Source organism: Ahaetulla prasina, chromosome 8 (assembly GCF_028640845.1).
Source record: "Ahaetulla prasina isolate Xishuangbanna chromosome 8, ASM2864084v1, whole genome shotgun sequence".
Taxonomy (NCBI): domain Eukaryota; kingdom Metazoa; phylum Chordata; class Lepidosauria; order Squamata; family Colubridae; genus Ahaetulla; species Ahaetulla prasina.
In genome coordinates, this window is record NC_080546.1 from 67287513 (window position 1) to 67309318 (window position 21806).

General features: G+C 42.9%; 1 protein-coding gene across 1 annotated transcript in view; it reads right to left on the reverse strand.

The window, feature by feature from the left end:
* The window catches only part of TMEM128 (transmembrane protein 128), a 68893-nt gene extending 64252 nt beyond the window's left edge, over positions 1-4641 (reverse strand). Inside the window, exon 1 of the mRNA XM_058191993.1 lies at positions 4498-4641. Within this exon, the coding sequence (XP_058047976.1) occupies positions 4498-4588 (91 nt within the window). The 5' untranslated portion in view covers positions 4589-4641. The remainder of the gene's footprint in view (positions 1-4497) is intronic.
* Positions 4642-21806: the final 17165 nt, after the last annotated feature.

The window sequence follows — 21806 nt, forward strand, 5'->3', positions numbered from 1 at the left end:
AGCCTGTCTGGGCATGGAGCCAGGGCTGGGGCCGGGAGATGCCTCCTCCTCAGCCTGTCTGGGCATGGAGCCAGGGCTGGGGCCGGGAGGACATTCTCCAGCGTTCGGAAGCAGATAAGCAGACCCCGGCTGCGGTGAGAGCAGGCAAGACACAAAAAAGGGGAGTTAAGGTTCCAAGGGAGGGAGGGGAGCCTATGGATAGTTAGTGTAGTCTAGTTTATGATTGTTAAATGTTATACCCTGTACTTTGCTCCGGGAAGACCGGGGGGGGAGGGGGGGATTGGGGAAAGGTGGGAGGGGGGAGGGGTTGAGGGAGGGGTGAAGGGAGAATTTGCAAAAACTTTGTAAAACTTTTTAATAAAAAAAAAGATTTATTACACTGAAGGAAGATAACTACTATAAACTGAGAAATTAATTTGAAATAGATTTGGAAAAATTTGCAATTATCATTAATGGGAAGAATAGCGTTAATTAAAATGAATGTTCTGCCCAGAATTTTGTTTTTCTTTCAACAATTCCGATTAAATTGGAGAAAAAATATTTTGAGAGTTTGAATAAAATGATGTGGAAATATATATGGCAAAGGAAGAAGGCAAGAATTAATATCAAATTGCTTCAAGATTCTAGGACTAGAGGAGGATTTGGTCTAGCAAACTGGGGACTTTATCACCAAACGGCAATGTTAACCTAGGTTAAAGAATGGATTTTACTGAGAAATACAAGGCTATTGACTTTGGAAATACATGATTTACAACTAGGCTGGCACACTTTCTAATGGTATGGTAAAAATAGGATACATGGATACTTCCAGAGACACTGTGTAAGAAACCGCTTGTTAACAGTATGGGAGAGAGTGAAAGAAAAACATTATATGGAAATACCAATGTGGCTTTCAACAATAGAAGCGTTGATACATCCAAATATGATTAACATGAACAATATTGTAAGGTATAAAGACATTTTAACATAGAAACGAGAACTAAAACAGCAACAAGACTTAGAAAAACAAAGGACTGAGACTGATTGGTACACAAGATTGCAAATACAATCAAGATACGATAAAATTTAAACAATATGGATTTAATTTGGGGGAATCAGAGCTGAATCAGATAATGACTGGAAAAGATGAAAAAATGATTAAAAGATTGTATATTTATTGCAATTTAGATTAGAAGATGAAAAAGTAAAAGAGACAATGATAACATGGGCGAAAAATTTTGGTCATGCAATAGAATTAGAGAAATGGCAATAACTATGGGAAAGGAATTATAAATTGACAATGGCAACTGCATATAAAGAAAACTTATATAAAATGTTTTATAGATGGCACATGCCTACAGAAAGGCTAGCAAAAATGTTTAAAGATAAATTGGCTAAATGTTGGAAATGTTTGCTTTTGCCAGATCAATTTTTTTATAAAAAATTATATTAAATCAGATAAAAGCAGACTTGGAGAAATGAGGAAACTTCCAACTCCCCTTGATGGGTAGAATAGTGACTATTAAAATGAATGTTCTGCCAAAATTACTCTTCTTATTCCAAAATATACCTATAAAATTTGAGAGAAAGTATTTTGATAATTTGAACAAAATTGTGTTGAAATTTATATGGCAAGGGGAAAAGTCAAGAATTAAATTGAAACTACTTCAAAGAAACGGGTGGTTTGGTTTGCCTGATTGGGAACTATATTACCAAGTGGCAACTATCACCTGGGTCAAAGAATGGATAAGCCTAAGAAATAAAACATTATTAACACTAGAAGGTCATGACATTCAAGCAGGGTGGCATGCATTCCTCTGGTATGAAAGACATAAAGCACATCAATACTTCCAAAGACACCACATATGACCATCATTATTGGAGATATGGAACAAAATAAAAAAACAGAACTATAGGAAAATACCAATCTGGGTCTCCACTCTAGAAGCGGTGGTATATCCAAATCTTATCAACTGGGGGAAAATTGTAAGATATAAAGATATATTAGCTGAACAGGGGAAATTAAAATCGAGATTGCTGCTAAAAGAACAAGGGTTAGATTTGGAATGGTGGTCATATTTACAAATTCAGTCAAGTTATATGAAAGATATGAAAATGTGGGACATCAGCAGAAACTTAACAATATTAGATAAACTTTTATTGGGGACAGAGGAGAAAATTATCAAAGCAATGTATAACTTTTTATTAGAATACAAAACGGAGGAAGAGCGTGTTAAAGAGACGATGGTGGTATGGGCAAAGAACTTTAGGTACAATATTGAATTGGAAAAGTGGGAAAAATTGTGGGAAAGAAACAGGAAGCTAACTTTGGCCACGTCGTACAAAAACATATAAAATGTTTTATAGGTGGCACCTACCACCAACTAGTCTAGCCAAAATGTACAAAAATTTATCACCTAAATGTTGGAAATGTGATCAAATACCGGGCACCTATATTACCCCGTTTTCCCCAAAAAAAGACATCCCCTGACAATAAGCCCAATCGGGCTTTTGAGCGCATGGCAATAAGGCCAAGTGCTTATTTCAGGGTTTAAAGAAAATGTAAGACGGGGTCTTATTTTCAGGGAAACATGGTACCACTTATGGTAGACATGTAGAAAAGCAAAAGAATATTGGCAAAGGATTCAAATGTGGTTAGAAGAAATGACAGGACAGAAAGTGGAACTCAAACAAGAATTATTCCTATTAGGAATTATAAAAGGTTTAAGAAAAGGATTAACATATTTAACACTACATATCATAACAGCAGCAAGAATAATTTATGTCCAACAATGGAAGAGTGAAAACATACCAAAAGAATGGGAAATAATAAAGAAAGTAACGTCAGTAGGCTGACGTTAAAACTAAAAAATAAAGGAGACACAGAATACTATGAGATTTGGAATAAATTTTACCAATGGTTAGACTTCAGGAACGGAAGTCAGAACAGATAAGAACAAGGATGTATAGATCGAAACAAGATGCAATATATGTAATATAGTATGTATCTATAAACATGTAAAAGTTAAATATGTGTATAGATTCAGTAAGTAGTAATGTATATTGAACATATAAGAAATTTATGCTGTATTTTGTATGGCGGAGATATTGCCAAGATGGTTCCACCATGTCCAACTTTTGTTTTAACAAAAAAAGGTTTAAAAAAAAAGAAAAGAGGCTCTCTGTATTTCTCTGTATATTTTAGCCTTCAGTTCCCTAATTGTCTTTGTTGCTCTTATCTGCACTCTTTTTAGATATATCTTTTTCATATTGTGGCGACCAAACCTGGATGCAATATTCCAAGTTTGGTCTTACCAAGGCAATAAGTCTTATAAAGTGGCATTAACATTTCTTATAGTCTTGATGCTATCCCTCTGTTAATTCAGCCTGCATAGGCCTTTTTAGCAGCTGCAGCACACTGCTAGCTCATACTTAAGTGATTATCCACTAGGACTCCTAGATCCGTCTAGCAATTACTGCTATTGAGCCAGGTACCACCTATTCTATACCTGTGCATTTGGTTTTTCTTGCGTAAGGAAAACAGAAATAATTTACCTGAATTCTACAAACTAATGTATCATTCAGCCATAATGAAACCAAACTAATACTGTACTGTTTGTTAATATATATAATCTGGCCCAGCTGATCCAGTCTGGCTGGATTGGCATGCTTTTGGTTTCTTCGCTCAGGCTATTAGTGTGTGTGATCAATCCCCCACTTTTTTCCTTGTTTCTGTCTGTATCATCTTTGGCATCTCCGCTCCTTTTTATTAGCGTTAGCTGCTCTTTTATTTTTTCACATTTGTAAACTGCAGTTACTGGAAAATGGGCAGTCTATAAATTGAATAAACAAACAAATGCAACTGCTACTTAGATATCAAATTCAGCTAAAAGGAGTTAGTGAAGCACAGAAGGATATTGGGAGTCTGCCCTTTCCTGGGGACCTTCAGACAGTCACTCCTGCCAGTCACCTCACGATTGGATTATCAACGAACTTCGCGGCTTGATTACCGCAAACTGCTCTACTGCCGCCCAGAACCAGGAAGTGGAGAGACGGTTCGAGTCCGCTGCCTCTCGAGTTACCAGGGGCCTCCTAGGCTCGCTTCCAGGGGCTTGTCATCGCCTAAAAAGCCTTCCGAGACATAGGGCCCGGTTCCCTAAAGCAGCTCCTATGTCCAACAGTATTCCCTGCCTGTCTTGGTCGACCACGCTGAAGAGGAAATGTGCGGCCTATGGCGGAACACGCCTGGAAACCGCCGGCTACCAATTAGTGGCTTCGGGGTCATCCTAAACTATGACCCCCAGAAGTATTTGTCAGTGGCCGAAAGGGAAGTGCTGCTCCCGCCTCCCATGCAAGAAGACGCACCCAACATGAGGCCCTCCGAAAGAGCCCTGCCCCAAGTCAGGGCACTTCCAAGTAGAGCAGGATAGGCGTCGAGCGGACGCTGCACTCTGCAAGAGACGGCGAAGTCTCTCGGTTCGTGCACCTGCCCGCTTCCTCGAGTCAGCAAATACTTACCCGCTGTCCTACTGTCCTGTCCCGGTCCACGGCCACTCCCCCGCCCGCGCCGGCGGCGGACCAACAGCTCTACTTCGCTGCAGTCCGGCATCTTGGAGCCGACGAAAGAGTGCTGCGGATGTGATGTAACCGGAAACCAGGGCGCCCCTGCGCACGCACACACCGTTTTGTTGTTGTGTGGGAATGGGGTTGCTCGGATTTGTCAACAATTCTAACGCGTGCGTACTTCAGGCCTCGGCCGCCAGCGAGTAGACTCCCAGCGGTCCGCCAACAAGAAGGGTCCTTGGGGAAATAGAGCTGGGGAGCTGGTGTATTTCTGTACGGTGCTAGGAATATCTATGTTCAGGATATGTTGATAGTGAACGTTATGGAATATACTTAAACATTTCTATGTTGCGTATAGTGTATGTTTTGCGTTTTGCGATCGCAAAATAGAAAATGCAGAAAAGCATAAAAACAGACCGTTTTTATACAATCAGCATACAAAAACTCAGTTTTGAAATAGACGTTCTCATTGATCAACATTTCTTTTACAAATAATTACCTTAAAACGGTGGAGTATATTGAAAAAAATCACTAAGAAGTAATCTATTGAGATTATTTCTCATCCCATAATAGTATGATCTTAAAATTAATTTTTATATTGCCTTAGTCAAAGTTAAACCTACTGTAGGAAGATAGCACCCACCCACCCCCGAATGAAATATTTTAGAAAATATCAGAAAGGCAGAATATATATCCCTGGATGAGAAATGGAGAAACATGTTTTAAGGACAAAGCAGCTCCCTGCAGCTCCCTGCTTCCCCCCACCTTTGTCGATGGGTCAGAGACAGAAACTCACTCCCCCACCACCTTTGTCAATGGGACCATCATCTGCAACACAATAGGTCCCATCTAGCAACAGAAACACATGGCACCTGGGAAGATTACATCAGCCAGCAAGGCTAGCTAAGACCCCCACCCCTGGGAGTCTGACAACCAATCAGGATACTCTTCTTATGCCCTAGGATATTCAAAGCTCAGAGAAAGCATAAAGCCAGGCGTGCACAACATCTAAGCCCTTTTCTGTTCAGGAACTCAAGCCATGTGAACCTGACCACCATTAAACCATTTTTCCAAGCAGTCTCCATGTTTCCAGTGTCTTTTTCGCCACTTGGAACTAAACCCAGATGGACGTTTCTTCCAACACTACATTACTTTATTTAGTGTTTCCCTATTTATTTATTCCCTATTATTTTCTCCTTTTTCTCTAAGTCTAAAGGCTTAGAAAAAGTTAAGATACTCATATTGTTGCAGGAATAAGGAGATTCAGACCTCGGAATCAAAGGAGCTGTATTTATTTGCGCAAAGGTTCAGAGCAATTTAGCCATAGGAACATCTGAACAATTTCCTTGTGGACAAACAAGCAGTTATATAACTTTTCAAAAATAGAAAAAACACAGAAATACAGCATATCAGCATTAATTGGTTATAGCTTCTTGTCGCTGTGCTAAAGCAGCTAAATATCTTGCTCTCCCCTCCTCTCCAGGATGAGGTTACAGGTTTCTTGCAAAAAATGCCTACGTTTTCAACAGCTAATCTTGTGGCTATCTCAATACTTGCACAACTTGCGAAGTTGAGGTTTGACATTTTCCATTCTCTTTACACATTTCGGTTATCTAAAAAGCAATCTTTTTTTTAATATTTTTTTTTTAATTTCCATTTTCCAACATCATATTTATGTACAAACTATTATCCATCATTAATCATTAATTTTTATTCATTGCTGATTCGGGCCTGCCCAACTGCCACTTCCTTTCTTTACAACCTCCCTCTACCCTCTACTACTTTCCCCTCGTTCATCTCCTTCACTTTACTACTTCCTCTCCTCCTTCTCCACTCCTCCCTTCTTCCACCCTTTCTAACCTTCTTATTCCCCTCCTCCTTCTCAACTCTTTCCTACCTACTTTCTTCCCTCCTTCTACTCCTCTCTCCCTTTCTTTCTGAAATGGCAGTCAGGCAGCCCCAACATCATTTTAAATTTTAATTTCATATCTTGCCTGCTGCCGCCAGTTACCTCCCATCGTCTGGTGAGTCCAGTCTGCTCTCACAGGGAGGGCCTCCTTAGAGTGCCGTCGGCCAACCAATGTCGGCTGGCGGCCCCCAGGGGAAGAGCATTCTCTGTGGGGGCTCCGGCCTTGTGGAACGATCTGCCGGTGGGACTCGGTCTTCTCCCTGATCTTCGGACCTTTAAGCGCGAGCTCAAGACCTTCTTTTTTCACCAAGTGGGGCTGGCCTGATTGATTTTAATACTGTGGGTTTTTAGCGGGCTTTTAACAGGGGTTTTATTCTATTTTGTAATTTTCTTACTTAATATTTTTAACATACAGCGATCGAATTAGATTTTTAAACTGGATATTGTATTTTAAATTTTTTTGGATTATTGGTGTTTTATTTGCTATACACCTCCGTGAGTCTTCGGAGAAGGGCGGTATAAAAATTTGAAAAATAAATAAATAAATAAATATCTTCAATCATTACTGTATATTAATAAACAATCCATGTATCATTTCCCCCCTCTTTCCCCCCCTCCCCCCTCCTCCCCCCTTCCCCCCCCCGGACTTCCCAGAGCAAATACCGGGTATTATGACCAACAATCACAAGCTAAAGTATACTAAATATACATAAACTCCCACCCCTCAAAACTTTAAAACTTTAAATCCCCTCACAATAAAAATAAAGAGATAAGAAAGAATAATAAAAAAGAAAAAAGAAAAGAAACAATACCAATACTATCTTCCCTTCACATATTACTTCTTCTTACAGTCCATTTTTAAAATTAATCCATCTTCTCAAATTCAAATTTTTTCCACTTGTATATTCCTTCAAATTTCATAAGTCCATTTCTTAAATTACAATCCATCTTCTCGAACTCAAATTCTCATCACTTATATATTTCTTCAATTGTCATAACATTTAATGTCCGATCTTCCAATATTACTCCATCAATCAAATATCATTACGAATAGTCTCTCAAATACAATATTTCCAACTTAACTTCATAACTTTTACTGTCTATAAACGTGTCAATTAAAACAAATAATCATTTAAGTTGCATCCACAATAGTAAACAATTAAAATCATTACATCCACAACATTATCTAAATTCAAAAAGCAATCTTTTAAAACCTTCATTTGTACCCTGCTAGAATATATAATATAATTTCTTTTACTTAGCTTTTCAGGGAATGTTCTTATTTTCACCCTGGTAATTGGGCCTATTTTCCAGAGTTACACACACGCGCGCACACACACACACACACACACACACACACACAGCTGCAAGCGTCTATGGGGCCCTCCCAAGCTCCGTTTTCACTGACAGATGCAGGAGGCCCTTGTGGCCAAAAACGTGGCCCTTCAGAGCTCCATTTTTGCTGGCAGGGCTGCAGGAGTCTGTTGGGGCAAGATGGCTGCATTGCCGTCTTGAGCTCTGTTTTTGCTGGCAGAGGGCTGCAGGAGGCAGTCACGGCCAAAAACTGGGCCCATGTTGTGTCTCGTCCGATCTCACCACAGCCAGGGCCTTCTTATCTGCTTCCGAACACGGAGGAATGTCCTAGTATGCCTCCCGGCCCCAGCCCTGGCTCCATGCCCAGACAGGCTGAAGAGGAGGAAGTATCTCCAGCTCTGGCTCCATGCCCAGGCAAACGGAGCAACTAGACCCCTCCCCCTCCTCCACAGCATGTGAGCCTGAGGGAGGTCAATTGCCAACAGCTGCAGACTGGAGTGACCCTCGCGTCAGAAGACTTGATAGATGGAGGCAACAGAAGGAAGGGAGGGGCAGGCCTGGATAAGTGCTGAGTCATAGAGCCACACCCCATGGCCTATATAAAGGATCTGCTTTCTGGCATTCTCTGAGTCAGGCAAAGTCTAAACATATCTTGCTGAAGTCACTTTCTGGTCTCCTGCCTGCCCTGAGGACTTTGCTAGGACTTTGGCAGAGCTGCAGAGGCACGCCTGATTCGGATTTCCCTGACTTGGCCGTCAGCGGAGGAGTGGGACACGACAGCCCAGGGAGGCTGTGCGCGGCTCCCTGGGCTCTGTTTTCACTGGCAGATGACTAGCAAAACAACTAAAAGCAAAACAAAACAAAAGGAGAAATGTTTTCCCTTTTGCATTTGATCATCCAAGAAGGGACAGGAAAGGTGAAAGAGAAATAGGAAAGATGAAGGAAAGATGGGAAGAGAGCAAGGAAGGAAAAATAAAGAAAGAGGGCAAGGAAGAAGAAAAGAGAAGGAAGAGGGAAGGAAAAAGAAAAGGAAGGGAGGGAGGGAGATTATAATGAGAGGGAGGGAGGGTCTGAAGGAAGTCCTGCATTTGGCCACCACAGATGCCCCCGACATGAATGACGTTGAGCTGGCCACGCTCACCCTGGCCACGCCCACCCTGAGGTCAAATACAACCTTGATGCGGACCTCAATGAAATCGAGCTTGACACCCCTGCTCTAGGCCATCTTAAGCCAAGATGTGTAAAGAAGAATGTCTAACTTTTTCTTATTGTTACCAGTTCTCTAACCATCCAGAATTGATACAAGTTTTACATGTGCATATTTTCCTTTATCCTTGACAGACAGGCTCTCCAATTACAGGCTTCCTGGTTTTCTTTCAAGTGTAAGCCATAATCTAGCTTTATTCTAACAGATAGCCCATCACTAGTCATCTTTTGTCTGGATTACTGCAATATTTTTTACATCGTGGCGACCAAAACTGAATGCAATATTCCAAGCGTGGCCTTACCAAGGCATTATAAAGTGGTATTATAGCCACTTCACCTGATCTTGATTCTATCCCTCTGTTTATGCAGCCCAGAACTGTGTTGTCTTTTATGGCAGCTGCTGCACACTGCTGGCTCATATCTAAATGGTTGTCCACTAGGACTCCAAGATCCCTCTCTCAGTTACTACTATTGAGCAAGGTACCACATATCCGGTACCTGTGTATTTTGGGGGGTTTTTTGCCTATATGTAGAACCTAACTTTTTCCACTGTTGAATTTCATTTTGTTAGATAGTGCCCAATGTTCAAGTCTGTCAAGATCCTTCTATAACTTGAGCCTATCTTCTGGAGTGTTGGCTATTCCTGCCAGCTTGGTGTCTTCTGCAAATTTGATGAGTTCCCCATCTATCCCCTTGTCCAAGTCATTGTTGAAGATGTTGAAGAGTAGTGGGCCTAAAACAGAGCCTTGGGGTACTCCACTGCATACTTCCCTCCATGTGGATGTAGTTCCATTGAGGACTACACGTTGAGGAGGGTTGGCCAACCAGTTATGAATCCATCTGGTGGTGGTGCTGTCTAACCCACATTTTTCTACTTTATCTAGTAGTAGGTTATGGTCTACTTTATCAAATGCTTTACTGAAGTCCAAGTTCCTGTAGCTTCAACACCTTCTATCATTTCATCTTTGTTAGTGAGAATTAAGTCCAATATGGCTGATCCCCTTGTTCCCTTCTCTACTTTTTGGGAAACAAAGTTGTCTGTTAGGTTTGCTAGTAACCTGTTGGATCTTCCACTTGGTGCAGAGTTTGTTTCCCAGTTGATGTCAGGGTAGTTAAAATCCCCCATTACTACTGTGATGTGCTTCCTACATATCTTAATTAGCTGACTAGCAAAAAGTTCATCTACTTCCTTTGTTTGGTTGGGTGGCCTGTAATATAGACCTATGGCAATATCATTCCCCGCCCTTAATATTGACCCAAATGCATTCAAGATAATTTTCATCATTGTTGTGCTCTATTTCTGTAGAGATGTAGTTATTTCTTATATATAGTGTAACTTCACCTCCTCTTTTATTTGGTCTATTTCTTTTAAATAATTTATATCCCTCTAGCTGTATGTTCCATTTGTGGGTTTCATCCCACCAAGTTTCCGTAATGGCAATAATATCATATCTGCTCTCATTTACTTGAATTTTTAATTCACCCTGTTTATTCCTCATAGTCTGTTCATTGGTGTATAGACATTTGAGTCCATTTTGCTTGACCTTGTGTTTACTGTCTACATAACCTGTGTTGTGCCTGACTGCCCCTACTTTCTTGCCACCTGTTTGATTAGTGCACATGGTATGGCACTCACTATTAAATGCTTGGTTTTGCTTGATAGCAGGGCTGATAATCTTACCCACACAGACATCTATGTTATATGCACTGATAACCCTTTTAATTTTGGATTGCTGGGAACAGAAATGTTCTGTATCAATTAATTCTCTGTCCCCACTGTTCAGTTTAAATGTTTATCCAGAAAATCTGTGAATTTATTGCTAAGTAACTCAGTCCCTTTCTTTGATGGATGCAATCCATCTCTTTTGTACAGTTTTTCATTGGACCAGTTGCAGACATCATGACTAATAAAACCAAAGCCTTCCCTTTTACACCACTCCTTTAGCCACACATTAAACTCCACTACATGCTGGCCTTTACATTTTTGTTCCTTATATATTGGTAAAACCTCTGAAAAGATAAGCCTACAACCTATACTACAAAGTTCATATCCCAAGCTCTGGAAATCATTCCTCACAGAAAGTACATCCTTTTGGGACAGATCATTTGTGCCAAGATGTATAATAGCATCAACATCACAATCCTTACTGGCATTCTTGACTATCTTAAGAATACGCCTCTTGTCTCTGCTGGCAGTAGCTCTTGGCAGACACCTGATCTCTTTCAAAACCTCCATATCCTTTCCAAAATTTACATCCCTTACAATTGAATCACCAATCAGAAGGTGGCTTCTCTTTTTGGATACCGTGCTCTTCTTGTGTGACGGATGTGTAATACCTGATTCACACTTTCCCCTTTCCAAAGTAAGTTCTTCATCTCAGACCATGATCTCCTGCTTGTTTGAGTTAACAGTATCACAACTAACTTGACCTGTCACTTTAGTGTCCCTATTAAGGTCAGCAAGGGCACTATATCTGTTATACTGGGACACTGCAAAAGCTTTGTGTTTATGGTTCACAGCTCTCACCCTGCCAGACCCCACAGTTGTTCATACTGCCCTTCTCCTGCAGGATCTTTGTGGTAGAGGGGACTGATGGCACAGCAGCTCAATAGAGTGGAATGGCTGAATTGGGCACCTAATTTCTGCTTGGAGAACACAGATTTGAGATTCTAGGTAGTTAATTTGTCCACGTAGACTATTAAATTGTTTACAAAGAGGACAGTGCCCAAATTTGAAAAGAGTACTGCGAAAGACAGCTGTAAAACAAGTATTACACTGAACTAAGCCAGTCATTTTGAAATAGAATAAAATTACAATCTCAAGTGGGCTGAATATATTAGTGCTATTTTTGGTTTATAGTTATATGATTTGCGTGCCGTTAGGTGCATGGGCCGCTATCTTTTTCCTCTATACTCACTCTCAGACTCCCCCCTCACAGCCAGCAGCTCCACCCCCTAGCTTCTCTGAAGTGAAAATGTAGTGAAGGCAGTTTCACTCTGCTTTTTTTCTGTACTCACCCTCACTCCCCCCTCACAGCCAGCAGCTCCACCCCCTAGCTTCTGTGAAGTGAAAATGTACATTATACATATCATCAATCAAAGAACTGGTACTATTGGGATCAAGTAGAAGAGCCTTCTCTGCCACAGTGCCTGCTCTTTGGAACATCCTACCCTCTAGGGTAGAGGTGAGGAACATCTTGCTCTTGGGCTGTATAAGGCCCATGAAATCATTTCCTCTTGCCCTGCCAAGGCAACTGCAGGCAGAACTCAAAATTCAATAAATCTAGGAGCTTTTTTTCATAGCAACATGAATTTATATTAAATGAATCATAATAATAATGTAAATTTTGAAGGACAAGCAAGGAATTTCCATTACGAGATAGACAGCATACATATGAGTACATAACAGGACAGACACATAAGCTTCTCAACAGCTGCCTGCGGCCTGTCTGTATTGCACTGGATCAAACCAAAATAATTGTGTCACCGGCAACACACACTGGATAGTTATTAAAACTTAAGTGGTGTGGCATCCTACACATAGTGTTTACCAAAAAAAAGGAAAGTTGATGCAGAATGTCGATCTTTCCAAGAGGAATGGACAAATGTGTTGAATATGGTAATGAGGAGGGAAACCTTGGGTGAAGGTTTCCCTCTGGTCTGCCTGTTAGACCAGAGAACTGATGGTTTAAATTGATTGGTTTGCACTACAGGCAGGAAATTCAAGAGTTCTCAGTGGCTGAACTGTCAGACAGCTCCCTTTAAAAGAGTGAGCTGCCAGGCAGCTCACTCACTTCTGCTTATACCAGCCTACCAAATAAAGAGCTCTTGTCTTAACTAAGAGTCCTGCCTCTCCACTCAACCCACATTTAACACTGGCAACAAAGATGGGATTCAAAGAGAATAAAGGACAAAGGAGCTGAAGTGAACTGGGTACTCCACGTGGCATCAGCGGCCATCTTCACAGCAAGTCGGGATTGCTGCATCGGCTATTTCAAGATGACCACACACACCCTGCCAACTCCATACAATCCAGCTAAAGAAGATTGGACATCGTATATGGATCGATTTCAGATGTTCATGGAAGCTAATGATCTTCTGGCACTATTGGACAATAGGAAAAGTGTGCTTTTACTAAGCTATTGCGGACCCAAAATTTTTAAAATGGCTAAAGCTCTGCTGGCACCAGTGAATTTGCAGATAGTATCCTGGGAGACACTCCAAAAAACCCTACGAACACACTATGCACCCACCACCTCAAATTTGGTAAAGTGAGATGAGTTTTACCATAAGGATCAAAAGGAAGGTGAGACAATCAATGACATTGTTGCAAAACTAAGAGAAATTGCAGCCAACTGCGAATTCAGTAATTTAAAGGAAGCAATGCAAGATAGACTCATTTTGGGCTTGGAAGACATAAACCTGCAGAAACAATTATTAACTAAACCTGGCATCACATTCCAAGCTGTGCTAGATGAAGCCAGGGCAAACGATTCCTCCAATAAGTCAGCAGCTGCCATGAAGAAACAAAGCAGGGGTTGGCAATCAAGCGGAGCGGCCACCATGCATCACAAAAGCACAGAGCCAGAAGAATCTGCCGAGGAAGATGATGAAATCCACCACATCCACTCTGAGAGAAGGGTAGGAAATTTGGAAGTGTGGGAGAGAACTTTCTTGTGTATGGGTTACGGAAACAATCACCTTAGATTGGCATATAAACTTAAAGATGCCACATGCCAAAGATGTGAGTGGAAAGGACACATAGCACGAGCTTGCTGAGCAGTCTTTCTCCACCAGAAGCACGATGCCCCATCGTGACCATAAGCTTCACAAACAGGATTCTGGAAAGCACAGTTTCCAAAATATAAGTGGAGGTAAGAACGAGCCAAGGAAACAAAGGAAAATCATCAAACGTCATGGGCACTCAGACGCCTACTGTTCCAAGAAATTCCATGTCACAGTCCAAATCGAGGGATCTCCATGTGACATGGAAGTGGACACTGGGTTGTATATGACCATAGTGTCTTGGGTGACTATTAAGAAGGTCATTCCGGAGCTGAAAAAGAACCAGCTGAAACTCCAAAAGGTGTTTCTAAAAGACTGTCAGGGAAACCACATCCCTATCCTAGGCAGCGGAGCATTCCAAATCAGATTTAAAAATTTTGTTGGATCCTTACAGCTAACTGTGGTGAATAGAGACCTGCCAAGCCTGCTGGGGAGAGAGTGGTATTGTCAGGCTGACTCTGATTATATTTAGGAAAGAATACACCTTGACTTCATTTGCAAATAAAAAAAAGTACTTTTACTAAATACATCATGACTGCAGCAGTATAAAGTTGGATCTGAGACAAAATATGGCTAACATTCCATATCCCCCCATTAGTCCCTCCTCTCCTCAGGAGATAAGGCTGGTCTGGTCCAAAGCCAGCTCCTTCTCGGCCCCCCGTGGTAATCTTCTTCCGCTGGTCTCTAGATGTTAATCATCTCAGGAATGCAGTATCTGTTGAAAAGCCCACGCTCTAACATTCTTGCTGATTTCAACCGTTAATTACCCCTCCCTTTCTGTTATGTCAGACAACACTCTTAAAGACACTCTTCCCTTACCCTGAATAGGACAGTAATACATCTTACATCCTTAAACTATTTTACATTACACAAAGAACCCAATTACATTCTAATTACTGAATATAAATTGTACAAAAATATGTGAGGATTGGAGTGGAGGCTGACATTCGGCCCTCCTACAACAATGACGTTAGTCCTGGAAAAGAAAAGAGAAAGGTTAGGGTTTGTCAGGATATTTTTTATAGAATTGTGCTATCTTGTCTGAAGCACGAACATCTTCCTTGTTCACCCATTCAGCTTGGGACAAAGGGAAGTGCTTCCAAGAAATAAGATACTGAGTTTTATTTCTATATTTTCTCGAATCTAAGATTTCTTTTACTTCAAAATGTTGTTCGCCCTCTATGAGAATTGGTATAGGAGGGGGTATATGGTTAGCACGGAAAGTAGACGTGTGTTCTGGTTTTAGTAAGCTCACATGGAAAACGGGGTGAATTCTTCTAAGTGTTTTTGATAAATTTAGCTGTACAGTCACGGGGTTGATAATTTTCACTATGGGGAAAGGTCCCACATACTTAGGTCCCAGTTTTTTAGATTTTTGAGTGGTTTGTAAATATTTGGTGGAGAGATAAACTCTATCTCCAATTTGGTACTTGTTCTCAGGGGATCTTTTTTTATCAGCTTGTTTTTTATGTGCACGGTGGGCGTCATCAATCACCTTTCGAGTCATTTTCCATGTGCTTTGTATTTGATCTATCCATTCTGACAACGATGAAACCGTGGTTTTTTCCTTTGAAAGTTCCGAGATGGGAACAAAATCTTGGCCTGAAACTACTTTAAAAGGAGTAAATCCTGTGCTACTATGAATTGAGTTATTGTAGGCTACTTCTGCAAAAGGTAGTACGTCCGCCCAATTGTCTTGTTGATAGTTAATGTAACAACGTAAATATTGTTTTAGTACCGTTCGAGCGTTCACAACTTCCATTAGTTTGGGGATGATGGGAGGAGCTTAATCCTTGGGTGGAGCCAATCAGTTGCAAAAACTCTTTCAGTCGCAAAAACTCAGAAGTGAATTGAACTCCTCGATCTGAGATGATGCGTTCAGGAACCCCATGGAGTCTATAAATGTGTTGCACAAACAACTTTGCCAGAGTCTTTGAAGAAGGTATTTTGGAACATGGAATAAAATGGACTTGTTTGGAGAACAGGTCTGTGACTACCCAGATTACAGTATTGCCTGCACTTTCAGGTAGTTCCACTATGAAATCCATGGATATTTCTTACCATGGAGCTCCTGGCTGGGCTACTGTTTGAAGTAATCCAGGAGGTTTTCCTGGAGGCCTTTTAGATGATGCGCAAACAGGGCAACTTGCTATATACGATTGAATGTCCTTTTAAAGACTTGTCTTAAATTAAACCAAAATTGTCTTTTAAGAAGGTGCAATGTTTTCACAAACCCAAAATGTCTTGCCATTTTAGTATCATGGCATCGTTGTAGGATGGTTTCTCTGAGTGATAGAGGAACATATAGTTTTGCTCCAATCCAAGCTAGTCCATCACGGAGCGTGCATTCTTGTGAATGAGCCAAGAACCAGTCATCTGTGTTTAAAGCTTCTTTAAACAACTTAGTTAATTCATCTGGTAGTGATGTCTCGGTTTTGGTATGGCTTCGGGTTATAGCCGGAGCTGCTAATTGCTGAATGGGAAGTATTGGGTGTACCACCTCAGAGCGTGTACCATTGTATTGGGGCAGACATGAAAGAGCATCTGCTAAAAAGTTCTTTCCTCCGGGAATGTAATGTAAAGTGAAATTTAAACGGTTAAAATATTGAGCCCAGCGGGCTTGTTTAGGCGAAAGTTTTCTAGGAGTTTTTAGCGCTTCCAGATTTTTGTGATCAGTCCAAACTTCAAAAGGATGGTTGGAACCTTCTAAGAATTGTCTCCAAGTGCGAAGAGCCCAATGAACTGCAAATGCTTCTTTCTCCCAAATAGCCCACCTTCTTTCAGTTTCAGTCAATTTTCGAGAAGTGAAAGCACAAGGTTGTAGTTTACCATCGGCATTGTTCTGGAGCAAAACGGCTCCGACCGCTACGTCACTAGCATCTGCTTGTACATCCATGTCGGGGTGTTTCAAAATAGGTTCAGCAGCAAACAGTTGTTTCAACTTTTCAAATGCTGCTTGACATTCCATTGACCATTCGAGAGGTAATGATGGTTTAGGCTTTGTATCTCCTTTAGTTTTTAAGAGGTTGGTGATTGGCAAAGCAATTTGACCAAAGGAGGGGATGAATTGACGATAAAAGTTAGCAAATCCCAAGAAACTTTGCAGCTGTTTGTGTGTGTGTCGGGGGGGCCCATTCCAAGACAGCTTTCACTTTCTCTGGGTCCATTTCCAATCCATCCGCCAATATGCGGTACCCTAAGTTAGTCTATTTTTGTTTGTTGGAAATCACATTTGGATAGCTTGCAATAAAGTTCTGCGGATAATAACTTTTTGAGAACTGCTCTTACTAGTCTAATATGTTCTTTCATTGTTTCTGTATAGATAAGTATATCATCAAGGTAAACAAGAACCCCTTTAAACAAATGTTGATGGAGTATTTAATTTATTAGCTGCATGAAAACTGTGGGCGCCCCCTGCAGTCCAAACGGCAGTACTCGAAACTGAAAGCATCCTAGGGGGCAGTTGAAAGCAGTTTTCCATTCATCCCACTCCTTTATACGAACTCTGTAGTAAGCCTCTCGTAGGTCTAATTTGGTGAAAAACTTTCCTTTCGCTAGATGCGCTAACATGTCTTTCATGAGCGGCATGGGATATACGTTTTCGGTGCATATTGCGTTTAGATTTCTATAGTCAACTATAAGATGAAAGGAGCCATCTTTCTTTTCTCGGAACATCACTGGTGCAGCCACACGAGGCCTAGCCGGTTGGATAAACCCCCGCTCTAAGTTTTTGTCTATAAATTTACATAGCTCCCCCAATTCTTTTTGGGTCATGGGATAAGCTTTTGGTTTTGGAAGCTTTACCCCTGGAAGTATGTCTATTGCGCAGTCAGTAGGCCTATGGGGAGGTAGAACATCTGATGCTTTCTCGCTAAAGACTTCTCGCAAGTCCCAGTATTCCTTAGGTATCCTCTCCTCCCCTTCTATCCGTTCCGTCATTGCCCCCATCACAACATGGGACACGGCCACGGTAGATTCCTCCTTGGTGTCTCTTTTCTCCCCTCTTAGCATCTTAGAGCAAAAACGTAAGATTCCCTTCTTCCAGTTAATATGGGGGTTCCACTTCCGCAACCATGACAAGCCTAGCAACAGAGGTTGGTCCATCCCCGGGGCTACTATGACGTTTAGGACCTCACGATGGTCTCCCATCATCATTTCTATGGGTTCTGTTACAAAATGGGTGGGCCCTCCCCCTGCCACAGAGCCATCCAACTGGGCAAAGGCTATGGGTCTATGTAGGGTTCTCAGTTTTAGTTCCATTTTCTCTACTATCTCGGGACTGATGATGCACCTAGTACACCCAGAGTCTAGGAGCACTAGCATTTCCTCCTTATTACCCGAAGATGGGACATGCAGTTTGACCGGGATGTTCAAAGGACCCCGTGTCCAACTCACCAGAAGATCTTCATTGGATTCTGATGTGGTTTCGCTGTCATTGGATTCGGTCGGCGTTGCAGGCTCCTCCCTGATGGGAGTGGCCTTCTTGGCGACGCCTTCTCCCACTTTTGCCGGCTTTCGCGCCTTAGCAGCTGGTTGCACCGGTTCCTTTCCACCACTAGGGGTCACCTTAAGCACCAGCTTCACCCAACAGTCAGCTGCTCGGTGGCCTTCTTTTCCACATCTGTAGCACGCAGTCGAGCGTAGCCTAGATGCCCACTCTCCAACGTAAGGGCGTCCTTTGGAGGACTTCTAGGAAAATGGGCAGGGTTTGGCCTTCCAGCGCGCTCTCTTCGGCTACGATCCTTCGCTAGCTCAATTTCCATCTCCGCTGCCAGGGTGTACCAGCCATACAACGTGGTTGGAGAGGCCCGTGCCCAGCACAATTCATACAGATCTCCATTCAGACCATCTTTGTAAATGTCCACAAGGGTCACCTCCGACCATCCTCTCATCATGGGAACCAGATCACTGAACTCCTGGCTGTAGTCAGCCACTGGTCTCCTCCCTTGCCTGATGGTTTTCATCCAGCCTTTGGCCTTCTGCTCTGCCAGGGGGTCCTCAAACCTCCTCCTCAGTGCAGTCATAAAATGCTTGTTGTTTTGCAGTAAGGGGGAGTGGACACTATATAATGACACAAACCACGCAGCTGCTCTTCCTGTTAGGTTTTGGGTCACAGCTCTAACTTGTGCTGCCTGTGACCAATAATCTTCCCCCCAGTCCATCATATGGTTATTCACTAACGCCAGGAACAGTCCTAGCTCCTTGGCATTTCCATCGAATTTCCCAGATATGGGGGGGATTTTAGGCTTTTTCCTTCCTCTGCACAGCCTCACTTGGCCAGCAGGTGGCGTACGCCCTCCATCTGACTCATCTGCCTCTGGGAAGGGGATTTCTGGTTCTGGTTGTTCCAAAATTTCTACGCATTGGGAAACTCCCCCAGTTGCTCCCCTGGTAATTTCTTCATCCTCTTCTCCCTCCCCCCTGGAGGGCCGAATAGGGGATTCACACCTTTGGCGCGCTGCTTGCCTTACTTTCACCTCACGGTAAAGACGCAATGCCTCGTCCAACTGAAACTTGTCTCTGATTTCCTGCTCTTCCTTCCAATCTGAAAGTCTAGCTCTCCCCTTTTTTTTTTAGTCACTCCAGAAGGAAGCACTTCAGGATCTGGTTGCCACCTTTTTTCTTCCAGCTGTAATTGCTCCATCCACCGGACTCTGCAATCCTCCAGTTCAGGGTTAAAACTGACAGAAGAAAAACCTCCAGTCGCCTCCCCCAGTTCAGCAGCTGGCTGGTTTCCCATCAAAGTTTTTCTGTCGGCCCCCTCGGTATTTTGGTTAAAATCCTGGTTGGTCGACATGCTGTGAGATCCAACTTAATGTCAGGCTGCCTCTGATTATATTTAGGAAAGAATACACCTTGACTTCATTTGCAAATAAAGAAAAGTACTTTTACTAAATACATCATGACTGCAGCAGTATAAAGTTGGATCTGAGACAAAATATGGCTAACATTCCATATCCCCCCATTAGTCCCTCCTCTCCTCAGGAGGTCAGGCTGGTCTGGTCCAATGCCAGCTCCTTCTCGGCCCCCGTGGTAATCTTCTTCCGCTGGTCTCTAGCTGTTAATCATCTCAGGAATGCAGTATCTGTTGAAAAGCCCGCGCTCTAACATTCTTGCTGATTTCAACTGTTAATCACCCCTCCCTTTCTGTTATGTCAGACGACACTCTTAAAGGGCCCTCTTCCCTTATCCTGAATAGGACAGTAATACATCTTACATCCTTAAACTATTTTACATTACACAAAGAACCCAATTACATTCTAACTACTGGATATAAATTGTACAAAAATATGTGAGGATTGGAGTGGAGGCTGACAGGTTCGATGTTCTGGGACTGGGAGTGACCAGCATTCACAACAACCAAAAGGACAATGTCAAGGAGCTGGTCAAGGATTTCACAGACATTTTGGATGGGGATCTAAGCAAGTATAGGGGAACCCCTATTTCGTTCGACCTAGATTCCAAAGTTTCCCCCATTAGAATGAAACCACAAAGGGTCTCTTTTGCTTTCCAAAATAGATAGCCAATTAGATAAACTAATTGCGCAGGGGATTTTGGAGCCAATGGATCATGCTAAATGGGAGACCCCCATTGTTGTGCCGCGCCCGCCCCCCTCTCCGCAGCCGGGCCCCTCCCATCTCCTGTTATCTGAGCCAGAGACTGATAGTGAAGAAGAATGGCCTGGCATGCCTCCAACCCCCAGCCCTGGCACCCTGCCCGGACAGACTGAGCAAGAAGCCAGCCATGAGCTAGAATTACCGGCAGCTGAGCAGGAGGACAAAACGTGGACAGATCCCCACTTCTGGAGAATGGAGAGGTGACATCAGCAAAAGGAAGGGAGGGGCAGGCCTGGATAAGTACTGAGTCATGGAGCCACACCCCATGGCCAATATAAAGGATCTGCTTTCTGGCATTCCTTGAGTTAGGCAAAGTCTAATCTGGTTGCTGAAGTCACACCTTGGATTCCTGCTTGCCCTGAGAACTCTGACAGGAATTTGGCAAAACTGCAGAGGCTTTGTGGCCACGCTGGATACAGACTTCCCAGACCCAGCCGTCAGAGGAGGAGTGGGACACGACACCCATTGTCACATCGGTAAAGCCAGACAGCTCAGTCCACATCTACACGGACTATAAAGGCACAATCAAGAAGGCATTACATCAAAGTGCCTATTCCATGCCCTATACAGCATCTATTGCATTCCCTGGGAGAGGGCTAAACTTTTGCAAAACTCGATCTAGCCCAAGCTTATCAGCAATTGCAAGGCCACCACAGAGACACAGACAATTGTAACACACAGTGGGGCATTTAAATGCTGCCAACTGCAATTTGGGGTAAGCATGGTGCCAGGACTTTTCCAAAGCATAATGGAATGCCTTTCGGGGCAGAGGGGAAAGGTTTGCTCCTGCTGTGTCTCCCATGGTGCCGGTCTCTGGCCAGGTTGATTTCCACCTCAGCTGCCAACACATACCAGTGCTGAAGGTCTCAGGAGACTCCTTGGGAGACACAGCTCTGATAGTCATCATTGTTAAGCCCGTCTTTGTAGCACTCCATCAGGGCTTCTGGGGATCAGCCATGTATGTGGCAAGCCAACTCACAAAACTCCTGGGTGTACTGTGCTACTGACCTCCACCCCTGGTTTATGGTCTTCATCCTGGTCCTAGCCTTGCATTCAGCTAGGGCTGTGATGGCGAACCTATGGCATGCATGCCAGAAGTGGCATGCAGAGCCATCTCTCCAGGCACGTGAGCCGTCGCCTGTTGCTCTTCTGTGTTCCAGCGCACTGGCCAGCTGGTCCTCACACATGCAGGAGCACTGGAAACCAGAAGAGCAGCCGCCCGGTGTGCATGAGAGCCAGGCGGCTACTATTCCGGGTTCCAGAGTGCGCATGTGCACCAGCCACCTGGTTTTCCAGTTTCTGGTGCACATGCACGTGTGAAGACCAGCTGGCTGGTATGTATGCGCACACCAGAAACTGGAAGATCATCTTCCTAGTGCATAAAATTTACATGTTATTTCTCCACGTAGTCATGCAGGTAGACAGGGTGTCTC